This window comes from Manacus candei, unplaced genomic scaffold, assembly GCF_025592945.1.
Source record: "Manacus candei isolate 608988 ecotype Guabito, Panama unplaced genomic scaffold, ASM2559294v1 h1tg000002l, whole genome shotgun sequence".
Taxonomy (NCBI): domain Eukaryota; kingdom Metazoa; phylum Chordata; class Aves; order Passeriformes; family Pipridae; genus Manacus; species Manacus candei.
The window spans coordinates 14,102,367-14,123,884 of NW_026138050.1; the positions used below are offsets into that span (position 1 = coordinate 14,102,367).

General features: G+C 51.9%; 1 protein-coding gene across 4 annotated transcripts; it reads right to left on the bottom strand.

Moving 5' to 3' along the window:
* Positions 1 to 1,014: 1,014 nt before the first annotated feature.
* On the bottom strand, positions 1,015 to 21,437 carry FAM234A (family with sequence similarity 234 member A). 4 transcript variants are annotated; one of them, XM_051781018.1, is made up of 12 exons: positions 21,388 to 21,437; positions 15,088 to 15,396; positions 13,896 to 14,012; positions 13,513 to 13,701; positions 9,895 to 10,025; positions 6,852 to 6,981; positions 6,254 to 6,392; positions 5,831 to 5,971; positions 5,406 to 5,484; positions 4,831 to 4,983; positions 3,866 to 3,968; positions 1,015 to 3,723 (listed from the first exon to the last, which is right to left on the bottom strand). In XM_051781018.1, exons 2-12 carry the CDS (start codon positions 15,350 to 15,352, stop codon positions 3,512 to 3,514), a joined length of 1,659 nt encoding a protein of 552 aa, XP_051636978.1. In that variant the 5' UTR covers positions 15,353 to 15,396; positions 21,388 to 21,437; the 3' UTR covers positions 1,015 to 3,511. The 4 variants fall into 4 exon arrangements, with proteins under 4 accessions (XP_051636978.1, XP_051637007.1, XP_051636997.1 ...); XM_051781047.1 differs by lacking the exon at positions 21,388 to 21,437 and adding an exon at positions 19,159 to 19,253; XM_051781037.1 differs by lacking the exon at positions 21,388 to 21,437 and adding an exon at positions 16,991 to 18,323.
* Positions 21,438 to 21,518: the final 81 nt, after the last annotated feature.

The following is a 21,518-nucleotide window of genomic DNA, read 5'->3' on the forward strand; positions in this document are numbered from 1 at the left end:
GGCTGGACTGTGTCCTGTACCCCCGTGCTGGCAGCAACCCCCTCCCGTGCCTGCAGCACCCAGCAAGTGCAGACCCCAGGTCAGGAGGACCATCTTGGGAACAGGGTTGGAGATGCCAGAGGCCAGCAAACCCGGGCTGCCAGGGCCCTGTGGGTTGGCAGGGAGCAGGGCTGGCAGCTGAGCCACTCTCCCTGCCCCTGGACTGATAATCTGAGCAGAGGGCGAGGATCTCACGGCAGGATTATTCCCTTCCTGGGAGCCGAGCCCCAGCTGTGGGGGATTATCAGTGGTGGTTACATAAAGGAGAGGGGGGCTGGTGCCCACCAGTGCTCACCCTTGGAGCTCACCCCGCTCCACACGCACCCAGGGACCCACAGAGAGGAGCAGGCTGGGGGTGTTCCCAGCTCATATCCCGGCTAACAAACACCGTGGTCCCTGGAATGCTGGGCATTTTGTATCCTTCCCTGCCACAGAGCCCGGGATCCCTGGCATGGAGCAGGGGGCATCCTGAGCTCAGTGCTGGGGCAGACAGAGGAGCCCGGGGGCAGTGGAAGCTGCTGGAGCCTCGGTCACAGGATGGGGCTGGGGGCCCTGGGCTGGCAGGCACTGGGCAGCGACAGATGGTCCCAAACGCCCGGAGACAGCGCCTGCCACGCGTCTCCCTCCGGCTTGATCCAAATCCAAGCCCCGGCATGAGATTTTCCTGCTGATGGACTGCACCAGGAAACTGGGGTGTAAAACCAGGTCACGGAGCCCCGGGTGGGGGGCAGGGATGGGCTGGCCCAGCCTGGTTATCTAACTCCAGCCTCCCTCCACACACTCCCTTCTCCTGGTCCGTCGCTGCCCGCAGTGAGGCCAGGCAGCAGGCAGCACCTCAGCCATCCAAGCATCACCAGGACACCTGGATCCCTCCCGAAAAGGAGGGTGTTTCTGCCTTCAGGAGCCACCCAAAGGGCTGCCAAAATCCCAGAGGTCCTCGTGTAACCTCCGCTGCAACACCAAAGCAGGGCACCGTTTACAAACAATGCAAAAGAGCGTTTATTGAAACCATTCCGGTCAGAGCAAGTCCTGTACGGCACAATTTGCAATAAGTTAAAGAATCAAACCAAACAGTCTCAGTGTTAAAAATCACGCTAACACAGAACACAGTGATAATACGCCACCGCCACCCAGCTGGGTCATTGAATCAAGGCACGAAGTCATTCAGGAAATAATGCAAATAAAACAATTACACAGGAAAATAAGCTGGAGAAAGGACTGGTTTTGTTAAGAAGGTGCTGGTTTGGCACTGATGCGCTTAAGTTGAGCTGCCACAGGGAAATCTGCATTTCCAAAGTACCTGGAAACATTAATGGACGACTTAAAGCCAGAAAAGCTCCCCAAAGCTGAAAATCCAGCTCCCCTGAAGGAACATTCAGTGTGCCTATGGGAAAGGGATCAGAGGAGGGAGAGAGTGGTGAGAATACAGCCCAGGCACCCCACTCCCTGCCAGGGGAATCTCAGTGGGATACAATCCACATCCAACACTCAGGTTGGACTAATATGCAAGCCTGGGGTTCCCCTGCCCAGCACCTGCAGCCACATTCCTGCTCTGCCCTGGGTGGCTGAAGGGCCTTGGAGCCTCTTATGGCTGCAATGCTGGCATGGGGACCTGTGGGGCTGCCAGGCCTCAGGTGCTGAGCAAAGAGGCAACCCAGGCTGGGGGACACAGCAGGGGAACATCCCTGCCACCCCAGACTCCCTCAGATAACAGCCTGTGAAGAGAGGAAGAGAGGGAAACTCACCATTTTGAGCTCAAGGTGCTTTGAAGGTTGTGGTGTGCTCGCCAGGGAGCATTCCTGGCTCCCTGGCACAGCCTGGATGCCCCAGGACTGGCTCCCTTGACTGCCTGGGATATTGGTCACTGGGCAGAGGGAGCCAGGGCATCCCTTAGGCAGCCACCAGGCCAGCTGGAAGCAGGAGGTGTGTGTCCAGCAGCCCAGGTCATCGTGCTTTCAGACTGGGAAGGCTGAAGCTGTGCCAAGAGCCTGGTGACAGCAGCTGCCCTGTGGCACAGACTCAGCTGAAGGGAAGAGCCAGTGCCCGACCCTGCACAGCCTGGCATTGTTTCCCATCCTACAGTGTTTCTACACATCCCCCAGTGTGAGACTCAGCAGGGGAGGGAGGCACTGGCCAAACCCCCTCCAGGCAGAGGGGGCAGAGCCTGTGAGAGGTTATTTTTAGGGTTAGTTTTTATCTTCAGGACTGAGCAGGCAGTTCAATCCCTTTTCCAGGCTTTGCACCTTGTTTCTACAGCCTGCACTGGCACCCACCAGGACAGGGCAGAGCAAACACCCCCTGATGCTACACAGATCTCCAGGAGGAACATGTCATCTCCTCACAGCAACCTGTCCCATCCCTCAGGATACTGGGCTGGGCAGAGAGGCACCCGAGGATCCCCACCCAGCATCACTTCAATTCCAAGGGCAGGGAAGCAGCATGGAGCTCCTGCCCACCTCCTGGCAGAGGGGACAGTGCTTGGAGAAGGCTCCTCAGCAGCTGCAAGGCTGAATGAGCAGGGAGCTGGCACTGCCACTCGGGTACAGGGTTTCCCAGAGCAGCAATCCCAGCTCCCAGGAAAGGTTAAAGTGCAATTCTACTCTGAAAAAAAATGTCCTAGGTCCTCTGGCTCCTTTAAATCAGGAGAGGTGATGTTGGTACCACCAGGGACCAGCCACCCTGGGCTCATCACCTATAATGAGACTGAATGCAGGGAGGAACATGGAGACCAGCTCCCTTTTGGTGTCACCAACACTGCACAGCCTGCTTGGGAAGGAAGCAGCAGAGGAGACAGACACAGGCAGGTTGGTGACTGCAGAGTTGGGCATGTGGGGCTGTTCTTAATAGAAAAGGCCATTTTCTAAGTAGAACAACACTTTAACCTGTGCTCTGCTGGCCCAGGTGACCCCAGCCCCACGGACAGGCACGGAGGGGGTCTGGCACTACACACACCCACCACTACTGAAGCAGGGCCCAAATCCTGAAGCAGGGCCCAAATCCAGGAGAGGGTGATTGCAAACCAACCTGCAGCCAAGCACCTCTCCCCCAGCCAGGAGAGCTGACTCAGAAAGGAAATCACACATTGAGCTCCAAACACCCCAGAAATCATCCACTCCAGCATCCCCAGCAAGCACATGTTTTCCTCCAGACACACTCCCGAGTCAGCACAGTTCTGCGGGCACAGAGGGATGGAGGGGAGGGCCCTCTTCCCCGAGCTGACGACACCTCAGTGGTGGCCAAGCACTGAAGTCCCATCAGCTCTGAGGATGGATGCACTGGCAGCTGCCCCCACAGCCTGGGTGTCCCCAGACACTGGGGGCGCTTCCCTGCCAGCCATGCTTTGGTTTGCAGGTCGAGAAAGGCAGCTTCCCATCTGAATCCATGATCTGGCCTTGTTGAGAGCACGGCTGCAGAGCAGAGGCAGCCTGGAGATGCCTGGCCCCGGGCAGCCTCTCCCCCTCCCTGGGCAGGCTCAGTCCCGGCTGTGGAATCGCATCCTGTAGAGGCGGTTCCGGATGTACTCCTCACTGTCCACAGCCACCTGGTTCAGCCAGATCACTTTGCTCTCTGACACATCCTCCTTCACCTTCCTCTTCATCAGTGACACGGGCCCTGGCTCCTGGCCGGGCCGGGGGCCCCTCAGCAGCACGTAGCAGGCGTGACGGCTCCGCTCAAACAGCGCGGCTGCAAGGCACAGGGAACGCCCAGCCTAAGCCCTCTGTGCTCAGCCTGGCCACCAGACCCACCATCACACACCCAGGGAGGCCAGGAGGGACCAGTGTCCTCCCACAGCTCCCTGTTGGAGGGCTGGAGGGAGAGGACTTACCGCTGAACGCAATTATTTGGTCTGTGTTATTGCGGAGCTCCAAGAGGACGTTATTGTAGGAAGGATGGAAGAGGTACAGCTTCTGGAGGGGAGCTGTGGATCTCTGCAACAGGACACGATCAGGACACAGACCCACACGTTATCCCAGAGACAACACCAGCACCTGGCTCAGCTATTACTCATGCTGGACTGGATTCATCCAGTCAGACACTTGTCCATGTCAGCCCAACTCATCATGACTGATGTCACTAGGAACTAGTGCTGGGATTTTGCTTTCTGCTCAGTGCTCTCCTCCTCACCCCGAGCTTCCTGAAAATAGCTGGCCTGCCTGCTGCAGGCAGGAGACAGATTTTTACCTCAGGGCTGGCAGAGTGAGCGAGGAAAGCAGAGGAGGCTCAGCTGTGCTTCAGCACCCTCTGAGACACAACCTGTCACCAACACTGCCTGTCACTGCCCCGGAGGGCTCTGCAGCAGCTGAGCTGTGCACTGAGGCTGCCAGAGGCTGCCTGGGGCAGAGAGAGGATATTCACATGGCCACAGGAGATCACTGCATGCAGTGCTGCCATGGGAGGCTCCCAGAGAAACAGCAGCACCTCCAAAGGTACCAGGGCAGCAGCCTCTCACCTCACTCACAGTGCCACACCAAGGCAGGGCTCTGGGCACCCAGTGACTTTGCTCATAGAGCCACCAAGTTCCTTTTCTCTACATAATCAGCCCGAGGATGACAAAAGCTGTTGGTGCCACCACCTGCTAGCAGAGACACTGGTATGGACATTGTGAGGACCCAGTAGAGACCAGATCACACACAGGGTTCTGGGTGCTTTCAGCAGAGACCCACACCCAGCATGGAGGCTGCAGCGTCAGTGGCACAGACAGATGAGAATGTCATCTGGGAGAAGGGAGTAGCTCCACCCAATTCTGGCTCTACGTCTGGAGCACAGCAACCCCTCAGCAGAAGGACTCACTGTCTCATTGCCTGGCTCCTCGTAGTCCCCCCAGATGAGGAAGGTGGACCGGTGATCCGCAGTGGAAAGTGTGGCTGGCTCAGGACTCTCTGCTCCCGAGTTCAGATTCAGGTCCCACTGGACTGCTCCAGATGCACTCTCAACAATCATCACCTAGCAGGGAAGAAAGGAAAGGAACTTGTAACAAAGGGATCTAACAAGCCATGAGAGACAAGTCAGGTCAGCTGTCTCTCCCTACACTGTCTATGGGAACAAGTATCTGACAGATGGGAAGATGAGGAAATACTTGAAGTGGAGCATCACAGAGCTGTGAGACCTGGGGTGGGCCACGTTCAAGTCACAAGTTTTGCAGCTATTTCAAGGGGTTCAAAGTTCTGTCATTGAAGTCTCTTGCCGACAAGAGAATTAAAGTGCCTGAGCTGGCTTCAATAACCTGTTGAAAGAGATCATTTCCTAGCTTAAAGCCTCCTAAAATCAGCCAGAGAGAACACATCCCACCAGCTGTCCTTGACTCAATGCCTGCTTGAGCTGTGAAATACAGAGAAAAGTGAAGTTAAAAGGAAGAGATTTCAAACCTTCTTCTTGTTGGGTCCAATTTCACTCTCCAGGACAATACCAGGAACATCAGGTTTGTAGTAACCAAGCAGCGGCTTACTGAGGGAGAGGAAGAGAAGAGAGAGATCAGAAACCACCCCAATGGCTTGGGCATACCTTGCTTTTTCCAAGCAGCCTCTATCCTCCCACAACTGCCCTGGTAAGAGACTCGACTGCTACAACGTTGGGTCAGCCTGGTACCACCCCAACTCTGAGCCCAGCCACGTCACAGCAGGCACAGAGTGAGGGATCAGAGCTCTGTGCTCCTCCGTTCTGAAGCAGCCCCTGACATTTGGTAACAGAGGGCACATGACACAATAAGCACAAACAAAACCAGCATCTGCCAGGACACTGCTGTTGCTGGGAACCTGGAAATGCCACATCCAGCCCACACTGGGAACAGTACCTCAAAGCACGGGACACATTGAGGGTCCACAAAGTCTGGAGATTCTTTCCATTGATCAGCGTGGCCATCTCTGAGTCTACAACCAAGATGTTCTCCTGTGGCTGCCCAGGAATTTTTGCCAGGTAGCGAAAGTCTCCAGAGCTGAACAAGGACAGAGAAATCATTAATCATCCTGGAGGATTCCACTCCGAGGTTTTGGGTTTTTCCCTTGCGCAATAAATGCAAATAGGAAACCCCAACCTGCTCTCCCTGTTTTTCTGCGAACCCATGACAAGGCCATTTACACCAGCCCTCTTCCTAAGCTTTGGATGTGCTCCTAGTCCAAAAGCCATGTAGTCAGGAGAGAACAAAGCCCCAGCAGCCCATCCTGACAGCAACACCAGCACCTTCCACTCCACCAGCCCCCAAGACATAACCTCACACCTGAGAAGGGATACGCGGTGCGTGGGGCTGTCAATGTTCTTCTCCCACTGAGGATCTTGCCGGAGGCTGGGAAGCTTAGTTTCCATCCCAGTTGCTGCATTGTACAGATCTTTCAGAGAATATGCATAGAGAGAGTTTTCTGTGAAAAAAAAAAAAATAAATGCAAGAATGAGAGAGATAAGTTATCCTGCCCCTGCTCTGAACTCTATGATTTTTTCAGATCCGGCAGATAAACCATATTTTTAGGGCTTGCATCATAGAGTTGTAGTGGTATTTTGAGATTCAAGCCTGCTATTGAATGCTTTTAACATCTTATCTGTTCATAATCCAAGTGCTCCACAGTAATCATTTGCTATAAATGACTGCTTAATCCTTACATGCCTGACATTTGTTAAATAAAATCACTACAGTACGTAACAAACCACAGTTTAAGCAGAAGCCCCCCCTTCTCTTGGCCCTGAACAGCTCTTCGGCCAGGTGGAAGCACCACATGGCTTTCAGGAATGCAAAACACTCTCTCAGACAGAAAAATGTTTAGTAATCCCTATTTCACAGTTACAATCACTCTCCCAGACTGAATTCCCAAGCAGAACTGTACCTGTATAGAAAAGGAAGTAGGGGGAGGAGCCCAGGTTCAGCCTGATGTAGCGAGCGCTCCCATCCACGGCCAGGCTGCCAGTGGAGCCAATCTGCTTGCCATTCTTTCCTGAATGGATGAAGCTCTTAATCTACACAGGGAAGGGATTAAAAAAAACCAAAAAACAACAAAGTTAAAACTGATAGCGAACAGCAGTTGAATGGGAGCAGCACAGGCTCGGACGGGAAGTCTCTCCCTGGTTTTAGAGGAGTGGGCACGAGTTTGGTGACCCCTCTACTGTGAATACTTTTGCAAGTTTGAAAACCAATTCCAGCACAGTCACTTACCCTGAGATTTTGCTGCCTCTGCCACCCACCTTCCCTGCAGACCAGGACTGCTGAACAGCAGCCCCAGCTCTGCCAGGGACAGAGCCTGGATCTTGAGTGGATCTGAGCAGGGACAACGACAGAGAGCAGCTAAAGGCAGAAACAAAGCACCATATGGACACAAGGGAAACTTGGCTTCACGTGGCAGCTCTGCTAAATGTTTTAAGTGCCCTAATCTACTCCTCTTAAGTCTGATGTAAAGTCCAAGGGGATAAAAGAGCTGATGGGTTCCTTTCTCTTTCTATTCTTTGTGCAGGGTAACAGGATCCACTAAAAACACTTCACCCAGGGGAATAAAGGTTAAAATCAGGATCAGATTCGAATGTCTGGGCAACAGTCACAGTCTGGGGAGAGCAACGCACATTAAGGAAAAGAGAAACATCAGACTCAGAGAAACAGCATCCACAGAGATGCTGAATCAGGCAGAAACCCTTTCCTCTTCCTTCAAAGGGATGCACTGGGGAAGCGAAGGAAATCTGCTGCTCCTGAAGTGAATCTGGAGAGTCTGGCAGGTGAATAAGGGACAAAGTTTGCTGAGGAGAATGAGAACACAACTGGAGAGGGAGAGCAGCTGTTCCCAGCCTCCTGCACTGGGAGGAGACACAAACCAGCTCTTGTAGACCAGGATCACCTTTACTGGTAAGCACCGGTCCAGCAGCTGCCCTGGGACAGTGACAGCCAAACATATTCACACAGGGAGAGAGAACACACATCACGTCAGCCCCTGCACTGCCCAACCCCTCTGTGTGCTGCCAGAGCTCATGGATCCTGAAAACTGCATTTTCTGGGATGTACTGGTGCTGAAGTTTGCAGCAGGTAGGGGGTCAATGAGGGTCTCTGAAAAAGCTGCCATCTAAACCCCCTGCACACAGACCCTTCCCCACAGATTGCTCACAGCTCTGCCCTTTCAGGAACCTTCAGCTTCAGCCCTTGATAGCAGCAAAGCTCCTTCACTTGGGTTCTGAATCTCTCTTCTGACCAGACTGCCCTTTCCAAGCTGCACAGCTCCACTCAAGCTCCCTACAGTTTGTGTGATTTCTCAAAAAAGAACATACTTTTCCTTAAGTTGACAGAATGCTTGCCAAGTCCGGAGGGAGGAAGGGATTTCATACCAAGATAGCTAGAGAGTTTAAATGGAAAACAGATCAAAAGGCAGTCTTGCAGAACAGAGGCTACATTCAAACATTTCTTGGCTGGTTAAGATTAAAAAAACAAAAAGTCTTGAGATAACTGGGATAGCAAAAGCAAGGAGGAAAGGGAACAGAAGAGAACCATAGGAGTCAGAGAGGATAGAATTTCTGATGACTCTGGCAACAACAATGCCTCAGACAGCAAAACCCTATTTTCTTATGGAAGACATTGGTCAAGAAGGCCAATGGCACCTGGCTTATACCAGCCCCAGTGGGACCAGCAGGACCAGAGCAGTGACTGTACCCCTGCACTTGGCACTGCTGAGGTCACACCTCCAGTCCTGTGTCCAGTTCTGGGCCCCTCATGACAAGAAGGACATTGAGGAGCTGGAGTATGTCCAGAGAAGGGAATGGTGCTGGGAAGGGTCTGGAGCACCAGGAGCAGTTGAGGGAGCTGGGGGGGCTCAGCCTGGAGAAAAGGAGGCTCAGGAGTGACCTTTCTACTCTCTGCAACTCCCTGACAAGAGGGGGGGAGCCAGGGGGGGGTCAGGCTCTGCTCCCAGAGAACAAGTGACAGGATGAGAGGAAACTGTCTCTGGGGAGGTCCAGGCTATTAGGATGAATTTCTTCACTGAAAGGGTTGTTAAACATTGGAAGGGGCTGCCCAGGGAGGTGGTGGAGTCACCATCCCTGGAGGTGTCCAAGAAATGACTGGACGTGGCACTCAGTGCTCAGGTCTGGGTGACAAGGTGGGGATGGGGCACAGGCTGGACTTGGTGATCTTGGAGGTCTTTTCCATCTGTGATTCTGTGACTCTGGTATGAGGACATGGGGCTCCCACTGCTCCCATGAGACTTGCAGGGAGCTGTAACTTGTGTGCTTTGAGTGGGACAGACCAGGCATGCAGACAATGCTGTGCCACTCAATCACAGATGTAGGTATTTTAGTACAAAACCAGTTTCAGCTACATGACTTTCCCCCTCTCAGAAATGTGAAAAGCAATACTGGGACAGACATAACAGAACCAGCAGCTCTTTAACTGAATGAACCCAGGTCAGAATTAACCAGCACAGTGACACTGGTAAGAGAGCAGTGCAAAAGCAGACCACAGGCAGAGAGAGGGGAGGGATCAGAAAAGGGCAGTGGTGGTACAAAAGCACTGTCTGTCAGCTGTGCTTTGATCTAAGAGCCAAAGCTGTCAGGGTTTGTTCACTTCCACTTCTCTGAGCAGAGAAGCAGAAAACTGCAAGCTCATCTTGCCCAGGCTCTCTCCACAGGCAGCCCAGGAACACACAGTGAGGAGAGCAGACTGAACAGGGGCAGGGATTCCTGGCCAGCTCTTTGATTTATTTTATTTTTTTAAACCATAAAACACTTGCATTGATTTGCAAGTACATCCCCGGAGGGTGAGAAAGAACCCACCCCAAACCCACAGAAATCAGAGGCTTCTGGACACTTCCTGTTGGACCACAAGGTGGTAATAAACAGCATTCCTGCCATGCCCTGTGGTCCAGCCACTGGGGTTATCAGAGCTTCAGGAGGACATACCTTCTTTCCTGTAGCAATAAAGATTATCAGGTCCTGAACTCCATCACTATCCACATCTGGAATCACTGACACAGGAGTCAGCAGAGTGTAATTAGTTCCAAAGTCACTGGGCTGTCTCCACTGAACCTTCCCTAGAAGACAGTGTGAAACAGTCACTAAGAGGCACCTCAGGTTGAATGCTCCTGTTCCAGCCCAGCAGCACCACAAACCAGCCACATTTATGCTCATCATGGGGTACTTCCTTGCATTTCTGCATTCCCAATGGATCCCAGTATCCACAATTTCATCTTCCACTGGAAAGTAACCCTAGCTGCCTGCAGGAATGCACCCAAAACCCTGGCACAAAAACCAGCTTGCCTTCCTTTTGCCTTAGGTTAACAAGCTTCCCAGCACGTTCATGGCATGGAGAATCCTTTGTTGGGGTCTAAATCCCTGCTGCTCTGCACCTAAATCTGCACAGACATTCTGAGACCATAAAGCAGCTGAATTCTGACCACGGTGTTGCAGCTCCTCCTGGCAAAACCTTTTTTTCCTGCAACTTGCCCCCTGCAGAATGTTCCTGCAGATGTTCCATGCTGACATGACCAGCCACATCTCTGGCCACATCCCACCTCTCTCCCATTTGAAGAATGCAAACTTGTTTGTAAACTGAGGTAGAAAAAGCTTCGTTTTTTTTAAAAATATGGGGGGGTGTTTCTCTTCAACAGCTCCATAAAGTTGAGTGGCTCCACTCCATCCACTCTGTCCAAGGCTGTTGGCCACTTTCCAGTCATTGCCCAGTGGAATCTCCAGTGGAATCTGGTGGGGAGGACACTGCTGGGAGGTTTTAAGGAACACTCCAGTCTCTTACAAAGTGCCCAGAGGGGAAATGCTGACCCTTCCCTTTACACAGCAATTATCATGTCAGGAATGCAAAGTAATCATCTGCTCTTTGTCAGGAAGGCAGCTGGACTGAAGGCCAAGGAATTACTACCTGATGCTGTCTGCAATAATTTAAGGCAGGATGTATTTCCAGTAGGATTCCTCCAAAGCTTTTACTGCAACACTGAAAAAAACCACTTGGATTTGTTACTATGACAACAGATGTGAAGTAGAAGAGAGCAGATTTTCTAGTTTCTCTAGGAAATCATGGGAAGGCAAAGAATTTTGCCCCTGAAGACACTAAGCAGGCAGAGGAAGGAGAGAACTGGAGTTTTAAATTACAACATCCTGGCTTCAGCACAGTCCAAATGTACTAAAGACAGACCAGGCTGATGAAATTCACTGCTAATGCATAAAGCTCTAAATTCTGCTGGTCAGAGAGCAGTTTGGGAGAAAGCACCTCAGTCTCTTAAAAGAACAGTCTGACTTAACAGAAACAGGTAACAGTGAGACAGATTCAGCATCAAGCACTTGAGAAGCTTTTTGTGCTCTAACCCAACCCCCAAAGAGCAGGAACTGTGAAACTAGTCCCCTCCTGCTCCATCACCAGGAGATGGGACAATTCTGTCTGACACTTTGAGTGCTGTGGTGCTTCCTCAGAGCCCGGGGTCACAGCAGAGGCACAGCAAAAGGAGCCAAGATGGAAATTAGACAAGTGCCTAGACTGCAAATCTAACCTGGGTGAAAGGGTTGGTTTTTTTTTTTTGTCTGGAAGGAGTAATAAAATTGGAACTTAGATGACTGAGTTCAGCTCTCACTTCAAGCAGCTGCAGAGGACACAGAGACTTTCCTCCCTGACAGACATTCTCCAGGTTGCAGTTCTGGTTTACTTAGTGATTCCTCACACAGAAGCAATTCCACACATCTGATCATCGTGCTGCTTTTTCTTGCCAGATCCCTCAGGAGACCAGAGCTAACCAGAGGGCTCACAGTGCAGGCTGCTGGAGGATCAGGTGAAGAGAGTAGGTGTAACAAAACACTTACTCCCATTCTCTTCCTCAAGACTCTGCTCCTGGCCCTGGCAGAGAAGGAATACACAGCTACAAAGACTTTTGCTTTGACCTGGAACAGTTAATCTTAAGCTCTTGTGTCCCAGTTTGCTGGCAAGATAAACATGCAAGAATGTTAGATGTCCCACACAAACAGCAGCTTGCACTCCTACACTTCCCTTCTTGTTTGCTCAGGTCACTTCTTCTGGCAGTGAAGAAAGCACGACTTAACACAACTTGAATTGACAGAAAAACACTAACTTTATCAGCATTTAATGATCAAAACCACATCAGACACTTTCAGATGATAATCTGCCTATCTCTAACTTCAATCTTCCTACAGGCAGGGGCTAGACAGCCTGAGAGCCCTGGAATCTCATCAAATCCTCCATGATGATGAATCATTAACAGCTAAAGACTGTGCTGGCTACTGTTTTTAGCACACAGTGATGTAAGTCAGACTTTGCTTCTTTGAATACATTTAGCCTATTTAAATACATTTTATTCCACTCTGCCCTCCTAACCCCCAGTAAAAGTCAACCACGCTCAGAAACTGCTTTTAACCTACTCAACAGCAAAAAGGCATCAAACACGTAAACTTCTGGGTTATCCACTTCTCTATCTGAAGCACATTTTCCTCTCTTGCTTTTAAGTTATCTATGGAATGTTTTCTTTACTGTATTGCTGTGACCTGTAGCTTAGCCTGGCTCCTTCTCTCCATGCTTGTGCTACTTCTTTGTGGCTGTCTTTAGTTACAGGCCTTTGGCTCAGCAGCCAACTTTCTACACTTTGACCTGAAAGCAACTACTTCATTAATAGTCTAAAAATAACCTGTGCTAAGGCCTACACATGAGAGAAATAGTGCTAAGATATCTCCATTGGTACAGAAGCTTTCTAGCTGTGTGTACCTACACTTCCATCTACACTGGAAATTAAAAGCTACTCTAGATTTTCCTCAGGTTCTTTAGAGCTGTACCTCTTGCTTTTTCTCTCTCACAATTTTTGGAAAACAGCGTGTGAGGGTTTCAATACCAGATACAGAAAATGGGATCCTAGGGAGAACATGCATTGTTCTGACCTCTGAAACAGTGATCCCCAAAATGGAAATGTATTTTAGGCTTTGTCAGCAAGGAAGGTTCAAGGTGCAGCAGATGATCATTGCTCCCAGAGCAGCACAGGCACTCCTTACCCCACCCCATGTTGGACAAGATGATGAGGAATTTCTCCATCTCCAGGCTCAGAGAGGAAGAAACCTTTCTAGGCAAAATCCTGGACTACTGAAACAGGCTGGCAAGTACTTATCTAAGTGCTCTCCTTGATGACTTGAAAATCATAAACCCCTAGAACTCCCACTCCTCTTCCCACTTGCAGGCGGTTCTGGCACGCACACGCAAATAACTGGGAAATGCTGCAAGGTGGAGGTGTGTGTCCAGCCCCTGAGAGTGTAACATTCACAGCTACTGACTGCTCCTCCTGTTTAGAAAGCTGTTGGAAGGCTGGTCTTATGAAACACTGGTTGGCACAAACCCCCAGCACAGAGCCCAGCCTTTGGAACAGCGAGGCTGAGAGAGCTCCTCGACACCCAGCGAATGGCTCTGGTGAGGTTTTCAAGTCAATGAACACTCAGAGCCCTTTGTTCATGTACCAGTCATGTCACACTGCCAGGGCCCCATCCCCTGGCTGGCAGCAGGACCCTGCCCACACTCACCTGTCCGCAGGTCAAGGGCTGTCAGGGCCACTGGCTTCCCCACCAGCAGGCAGCCCGGGGCCCCCGCCTCGCCGAGCTGCTGGATGCCACACTCCAGCCACTCCACATCCTCGGCTGCAGGAGTCTCCCAGAGAGGCCTGCCATTCGTGCCAGACACAGCAGCAACAAAGGCACAGGGAGAAGGCAGCCCTGAGGAGAAGAGATGTCAGAGGGAGCTCTACCTGCACCACCTTTGCTGCCCTGCACCACTGCCAGAGCTGGGACTCACCCAGCTCCTCTCCCCACCCAGCTCACCCAGTTTTATCTCCCAGTCTCTCACTACTTAGAACTAAAAGAGAAAGGACAGCCCACACTACAAGGTTTTCTGTCCCTGAGTCAGCTACCTTCATCCAGGCAGGAGCTGTTGAAGCTGCTGCTGCCGTTGCTGGCTTTGAAAACAAAGAGGACATCTTGCACTTTGTCTTCGTTCACATCTTCCAAAGCAAGGAACTGGTAGGCCACTGTAAGAGACCACAAGTCAGGCTCTGGTGAGGATTTCCTCAGCCCACAGCAGAGCTGGCTGGAGCAAAACACAAATTCCTAGAGACCTACTCACTGCCTCCATCTCGGACAGTGTAACGTTAGGACAAATTGGATTTTGTATTAAAAAATGCCACGCACACGAGTACCAAGGGACAGGAAGTTATTGCCAAAGGATTTTTTAAATTTGCTATCCCCCCGTGGATTTGTCTATTTTTATAGCCAAACAGCCAGAATTTGAACAACGTTGAACTAAGAACAACTCTGGTCTTGGTGTGGGGTTGCTATTCTTGAAGCATAAAAAAAACCCCCAAAACCCACCCAGAAAACCCAGATATTCCATCTTTCTCTCTCTCAGCTAAAAGCAGCCTTCTTGAGCTCAGAGCAGCAGCACCTGGGATGTCTGCAGTACCACACACAGCTCAGTCCCTGCTGTGAGCACTGTCTCTGCACTTCCAGCACTTCCTGCACACAAGATTAAAGAACAGCTCTCCCAGAAGCCAATGCTGAGCCACTGGGGAGCAGGACCCAGGCTGAAGAGCCAACCAAAGCAACTAGAATAAAAATAGCAATAGCAACTATAAAGCAATTTATAAAAACAACAAGATGGAATTCTTCTTCTCCCCTTTCCTGTTGGTCATGGGGAAAAGGGAGAAAGTCATAGGGACTGAGGAAAAAATGCCTAATTGTCTCCAACCTCAGCTCAAACTTCAAGGGAACATTTTACAGAGCAAACTTCAACAGAGATTCATTCCCAGATACCCTTCCTCGTTTTTTTTTTTTTTAACAAATGAGGCCAGCCTGCTACCTTGTCAGTGCTTCAGAGCAGCATGTAATTTCTCCACTAGCTCCTGTAAACACCTCCTGGAAGGCCACTCCAATTATACCAGGCCACTGCTTATCCAGGTCAGGTATTCAGAGCTCAGGCTCCCAAGGGCAGCACTCCTGCAGGTCTGGCTCCACGCTGTGCTTAGGTGGAGGTCCAACAACCCAAATTCGTGGCACAGAAAGCAAAAGGACTCTCGGTAAGTACTTACTGTGCTACAGCAAACTCACCTGCGTTGTTGTAGTTTTGGAACCACGTTTTTTCTGACACTGGTCTCTCTGGGCAAGGGATGATAAAGGAGAAAGCAAAGACAATGACCAGGCAGAGGAACAAGGAGACGAAGAAGGCGGCCGTGCGCCAGCGGGACAGCCGGGACAGCCCCACCGTCTGCTTGCTGATGATCCTCCTCTCCACGGAGTTCTCATGGTTCTCCTGAGCTTTTGCATCCTCAGTCTTCAGAGGGTGGATCTCAGCTTCTGAATCTTTGTTATCCATCACAGCTCATTCGTGAGTATTCAGACTCCCTTCTCCCCCTTCACCTGCAACAACGGACAGAGAAGTTAAAATACGTTTTGGAATGTATTAAAAAAAAAAAAATCCATTAAAATATTCTTGTTACTACCTGATAGTCACGCTGGAAACATTTAATGGGAGGTGAGCAAACCAGTCAGTGTATTGTCTGTCACAGAGCTGCTGGTGCTGGAGGTCTCCCACACGGAGCAATGAGGAGAGACTGTGGGATGCAGGAATAGCACTAATTCTTCTTCAGAGGAGGGAATCAGCTGTGCCAGAGCTGGACAAAGAAGGCTACAGACCCCACGCAGAAAGGACTGACTGGTCTATAGGTCTCCCTCAAGAAAAACACCCCAAAAGCTCCTTTTGCTGCAAAGACTTCTTGCCACCTCCCGTGTTATGTCAGCCTGACTACCGGCTGGAGAGGTGAAAGGAAAGACTTGTGACCTTTATATCCCAACATAGGGCTGTTCCCTACTGTAACGTGCACTTGAGCCACTCCAGGAGAGAGAGAGAGAAACAAACACCAGCATATTCTGTACAGGAACAAACCAAAGCTATTCAATACCTTCTCAGATGACAAAACACTGGATAAGTTCAGCAACCCAGCCCTGCAGAAGGCAAGAGAGTGATGACTTCCCTCCCCGGAGATAAAACAAGGCAGGAATTGAGACTAAAGTCAGGCAAATTTGATTTTATCAGACTGGAAGAGCTAACAACTGCTATTTTAGTTTCTCCTGCTATAAATCATAATTTTGAGCTACAGCTACAAGAAACAGAGAGGTTCTGTGCTAATGTGCCACAAAAGGGGGAAAAAAAGAGCGCTAGCCAGTTAGAGAAGGTTGTACCTCATTACCCACAACAATAATAAAAATCAATGCTACACACAGATTCTCTGACAGTGCTTCTTCAAAAAAACTGCAGAAGGGAAGAAATAAAGAATAACACATTCCAGTGGGCTTGGAAAAAGCTGCATGACAGTGTTATGAAAAGTTATATCAGAGCAAATAAACATGACAACTGAGCCAATTTTCCATGACCGTGCCCAGCAGTCACGTGTCTGGATTGTCCACTGGAGCCTTTTACTTCCCCAACAGAAAAGAGCTTAAACTCAGCACTAACACAGCACAGAGAGCCTGGGCTTTCAACTCCAACAGCAACTGGGCTTGTTGCATCTCATGTTTCGTGCCCAAGTTCATTTACAGGTCCAGTGAAACACAAGATGAGTCACCCTGGGAGGCCAAGCTCCTTCAGGCAGCTGCAGCTCCCCAGGTTGCCCCTGTCCCACACAGAGGCCTCTTCTCTTCTGGGTACAAATCCCAGAGGAGACAGACCTATGGCAATGCAGGGGGTGAGGTACAGGATCAGTGGGACAGCTCAGCACCACTGTCAACCCTTTAACAAACCCTAGAGCCTGACGGACTTATAAGGCCAGAGTTACAAAGCACTTACTCCAACCTGAGCACTCTGGCATTTATTCCATGACATCAAGTACAGGATCACACTACAGATAATTTAATCCAGCCTGCACGATACCATGCAAATGAATCAATAATGAAGAAGTTGTATCTCATTCCAAAGATCTGCCCTTCTCATGAGCACCAGCCACACCAGGGATACCTTCACGAGGCTGTTTCCAGACCAACTGCAGGCACCTGACAGGGGTAGGAAGGCTCCAGATGGAAAGGGGAAGAACACAGAGCCACACAATCAGCCTTTGCAGAGCTGAGCACAGCTCTGTTCCTGCACCAGACCTTCAGCAGGTTCAAGGTACAAGGCTGCAGGCAGAGGCTGAGCAAATGATTTACCAGCACAGAGCGGCCGCAGCGATGGGGGCGGAGGCAGGAGTGGGTTCCATGACCTCCCGTGGGATGAGGCAGATGGCTCCTGTCCCTCTGGGTGTCCCTCTAGGTGGGTCTTCTCAAAACCAGTGCCCACAGCATGGGCTGCAACAGGGCTCCAGCACAACCCTGCTGGCCTCTCCAGCAGAGCCCTCCACAGCCCCCCCAGTATGGAGCTGGGAAAGCCCCACGGCACAGCCGAGTGCTTCCAGCACCTACGAGACTTCCCAAGAGGAACAAAAATCAGGCTTCTCCCCCCTCAGCCAAAAGGGAAGACACAAGCTTAAGGCTGCACGGAAGGCCTATTTTTATGACTCACTACAAATCACACCATTGTCATCTGGAGTGGGATGAGAACAATGAAAAAGCAGTAATTATCCCAAAACCCCAGCAATTCCCCTCCTTTTGCACCAATGACCCCAGGAGCCACCGAGTACAAAGAGCCCTCAATGCCTTTAAAGCAATTCTTTCTCTCTCCTTTCAGGCTTTCAATAATGCCCTTTGCACCCCTGCCAGAGCAGAGGCAGTGCCAGAACAAGGACCGCGAAGGTCAGCGGCAAAGATTCAAACAATGCAGGAAATCCCATCGCCCGCCGCTGCCAAAGTCCGCGCTGGCAGCGTGTGAGACGGCCTGAGCGCCGAGCAACAAAGAGGTCTGGTAATCAGTTTAATTGAAGACAAGCAGAAAATGATAGTGTGCGTTCGAGATGGTTCCCCTGCCCTCCAGCAGCCGACATTTTGTCTCCCGCTGATAAAAGGACACAGAATAATTCCCGGGGAAGTTTAACACGTCCGGGCACCTCTTGAGGGAACGGGCAGTGACAGGACCCCGTGATGCTGCTGTGGAACGCACACCACGCGCAGCAGATCTCACAGCCAGCACCAGCTCCCTGCCTTGGGGTGGCAGGAGGACTTTGCAGAAAAGGAAATAATCAGAAAGCACATGGGACAGACCTGAACTGAACCGAGGGAGCACAGCCAGGATCTGCATCTCAGACAGGGCTCCAGCCCTCCACGAACTCTAAAGGCTGCTTATCCCAGCCATGGGATGAGCTAGGAGCAAACCCTGACCAAAGCTGAGGGGAACAAACACCCTTTCCCATCCCACAATAACACCACCATGCTCAGGACAAACACAGCTTTACTCACCTTCATGAGGGACTGACCAACCTCTTCTGCTGAAGCCACAGCACAGATTTACAGATCTGATCTGAACCAAACCAGTGACACCTGTGCAGCTAAACCACCATTACCAGTCAGGCAGAACTGCTGTCTGTGACAGAACTGTGCCTGACGAGCACAGAGAAACACACACAGTCAGGTGGGTGAAGGCTGGTGACAGAAACCATTTAAAAATCAGTGTGATGGAAGGATGAACTCATTTTCCACCCATAAAACACCAAACCACAGCATTTGTAATGTCACCAGACAGCACTTCTTCCTGGAAAACTCCTAGCAGTATATCCTAACTTAGATTTGATATTCAACACATTTCTGTCCTTCACAGAATGATGAAATCAGGTTTTGACTGGCCATTTTAGGAACACAAACACAGCATTTGGCTGGTTTCGTTCTGTTTGTTTGTTTTAAGGACCTTACAGGTTCCCGTCCTGTCAACCCGAAATTGCTGCAAGCCCCGAGCTGCAATCAATAATGACAGAACAGCCAAGTTTTGCTCTAAGAACCAACATTCCCCTCACAGCTGTCTTCCACAAGCTGACTATTGGGTTTTGATCCCATGCACAGCGTGGCACTGCAGCAAACTCGCCAGGCAGTCACCTGCTGTGACACTCAGCCTTGGGTCATTCGTTTCCTTTCCTGTAGTCCCACTTAGATCAGGGTCCACACAAGAGGAAATAACACATAAGATTCCCCCATATGAGATTTCCCTTCCCAAAGACACTCAGGCTGCCCCCTGCACTCGAGCTCTTTGCTTTGCTGAGTCACCTGCACCGTCTGACTCCAGGGAATTCTGTTCCTGTCATGTCTCTGCAGCCTTTGTAAGGACCCAAACCCCACCAAAGAGGGTGGTGAGGCCCTGGCACAGGTTGCCCAGAGAAGCTGTGGCTGCCCCATCCCTGGAAGTGTCCAAGGCCAGGTTGGATGGGGCTTGGAGCAACCTGGGCTAGTGGAAGGTGTCCCTTCAATGGCAGGGGGTGGAACGGGATGGGCTTTTAAGGTCCCTTCCAACCCAAAGCATTCAGGGATTCTGTGGTTCTCCTGCTGGAGCTGTCCTTTCCCCTCCTCTCACTCTTGCTGCTTTGCCTCTGTTAACACAGGTCTCTTCAAAACATCAGGTCCTTCCGAAATGACACTTGTGCACAGACACAGGAGGTGCCACAGAGCCCCCACAGCAAGGGAATTAAAAACTCCTCCAGAGTACAGCTATCTTGGAATGTGATACATTTGGCATTTGTAGGAGAGAACTCCTCTTCCCCAGGGCAGTTTTCACTAGAGTCAGGGTTTCAAACACAGAAACTCAGTTTAGGGAAGAGCAAGACATGACAGAGTGCTTCTTCCATGAGAGCAATGGGAAGATCAAAACTCTTAAGATGAAGAACAGCATTAAACCTGCGTGGAACTGGCTATAGGTCAGGCCAGTAACAACAACTGAGCTGCAGAAACACCCATCATTTATCATCCCAGGGCTTAGAAGCTCCACTGGATCCAAGCCACTCCCCTCATTGACTGCTGCAAATCCCTTCAAACAATGCCAGGGTAGCAGGTGTTTGAACCTCCTGTGTCAGAGACACCCCCAGCTCATCCAGAGACCTCCCACCTCACTCAGAGACATTTCTTCCCTGTGAAGGTGGTGAGGCCCTGGCACAGGTTGCCCAGAGAAGCTGTGGCTGCCCCATCCCTGGAAGTGTCCAAGGCCAGGTTGGACGGGGTTTGGGCTAGTGGAAGGTGTCCCTGCCCATGGCAGGGGGTGGAACTGGATGGTCTTTAAGGTCCCTCCCAACCCAAACCAGTCTGTGATTCTATGAAACAACATCCTTCTCCCAACCCTGTTGTCCTTGTCAGCCACTTCCAAGAGAAACCTCTTTCCCCCAGGCCCCAAGAAATGGAATTTTCCCTTTCCTGTCTTGCACACATACACAGAGCAAAGCTCACTCGAGGTCATTCCACCCCACTCCCGATATCCATCCCTAGGGAGCCTCCACAGCCCCTCCAACAGGGCCCAGTTCTGCCCTGGTGCTGGGCAGGATTGGTCCCCCCCCCACTGCAGGCCAGGCAGCCCCCTCACTCCCAGCAGTTACACAAGAGGCTCCTGCCTTACAAAATAAGGGAAAGAAACGCTGGAAATGAGGTCAGAGTTGAACACACTAAAGCATTTTTCTTTCTGCAGACCAGGTTCGTGGGGTGCTGAGGGAGAGAGGAACAGGAGTTTAACCCTCTGAGGCTCTGAGTGCGCCGAGCCCTGCAGAGCTGAGCTGTCTCTCGTATCTGTTTGACTGAAGCACAGCCCCGGGTGCTGCACAAGAACCTCCCCGGGCTGCCCCGCAGCTGCCAAGCACGGGGTAAATGGGTCAGACGACCTCGGCAGGGCCTGGGCTTGGGAAGAAGGGATTAAATTCTGTCCCAGGCTTCTCACTGTACTTCTGGGAAACCTCTTGAGCTGGAAATCCCTGCGGGCAAACGGGGAAGGCACCAGGGCTGGGCCAAGCGCTGCTGGAGGCATTGACACCCACGGGGTCCCACCGGCCCGGCCGTGTCACTGACACCCGCGGGGTCCCGCCGGCCCGGCCGTGTCATTGACACACCCGCGGGGTCCCGCCGGCCCGGCCGTGTCACTGACACACCCGCGGGGTCCCGCCGGCCCGGCCGTGTCACTGACACACCCGCGGGGTCCCACCGGCCCGGCCGTGTCACTGACACACCCGCGGGGTCCCGCCGGCCCGGCCCCGCGGCTGCCCCTCGCCCCGTGCTGTCACAGCCGCTCCGCGCTCCCAGAGGCGGCGGCCCCGCGCGGGCAGCGGAGACACCGTGGGAGCCCGCTCCCGTCCCCTCCCAGCGCGGAGGCGCGGCCTGGGCACGCGGGGCAGCAGGAGGCCGCCCGCACGGAGCTCCCCTTGCCCAGGGGGCGGCTCGGTGCCCCCCTGCCGCCCGGGGGCTCAGTCCACCCCGGTGCCCCCCGGGCCCAGCCCGGCCCGTCCCCGCCCCGCTCTCACTCACCCGCCGCCGCCGTCACTTCCGCCTCCATCGCCCGCCGCACGGCGGAAGTGACGTCAGGCCGCAGGGCGGCCCTTCCGCCCGGCCGCGGTGGCGGGGCCGGGGCCGGCGCGGACCCCGCGACAACAAACGAG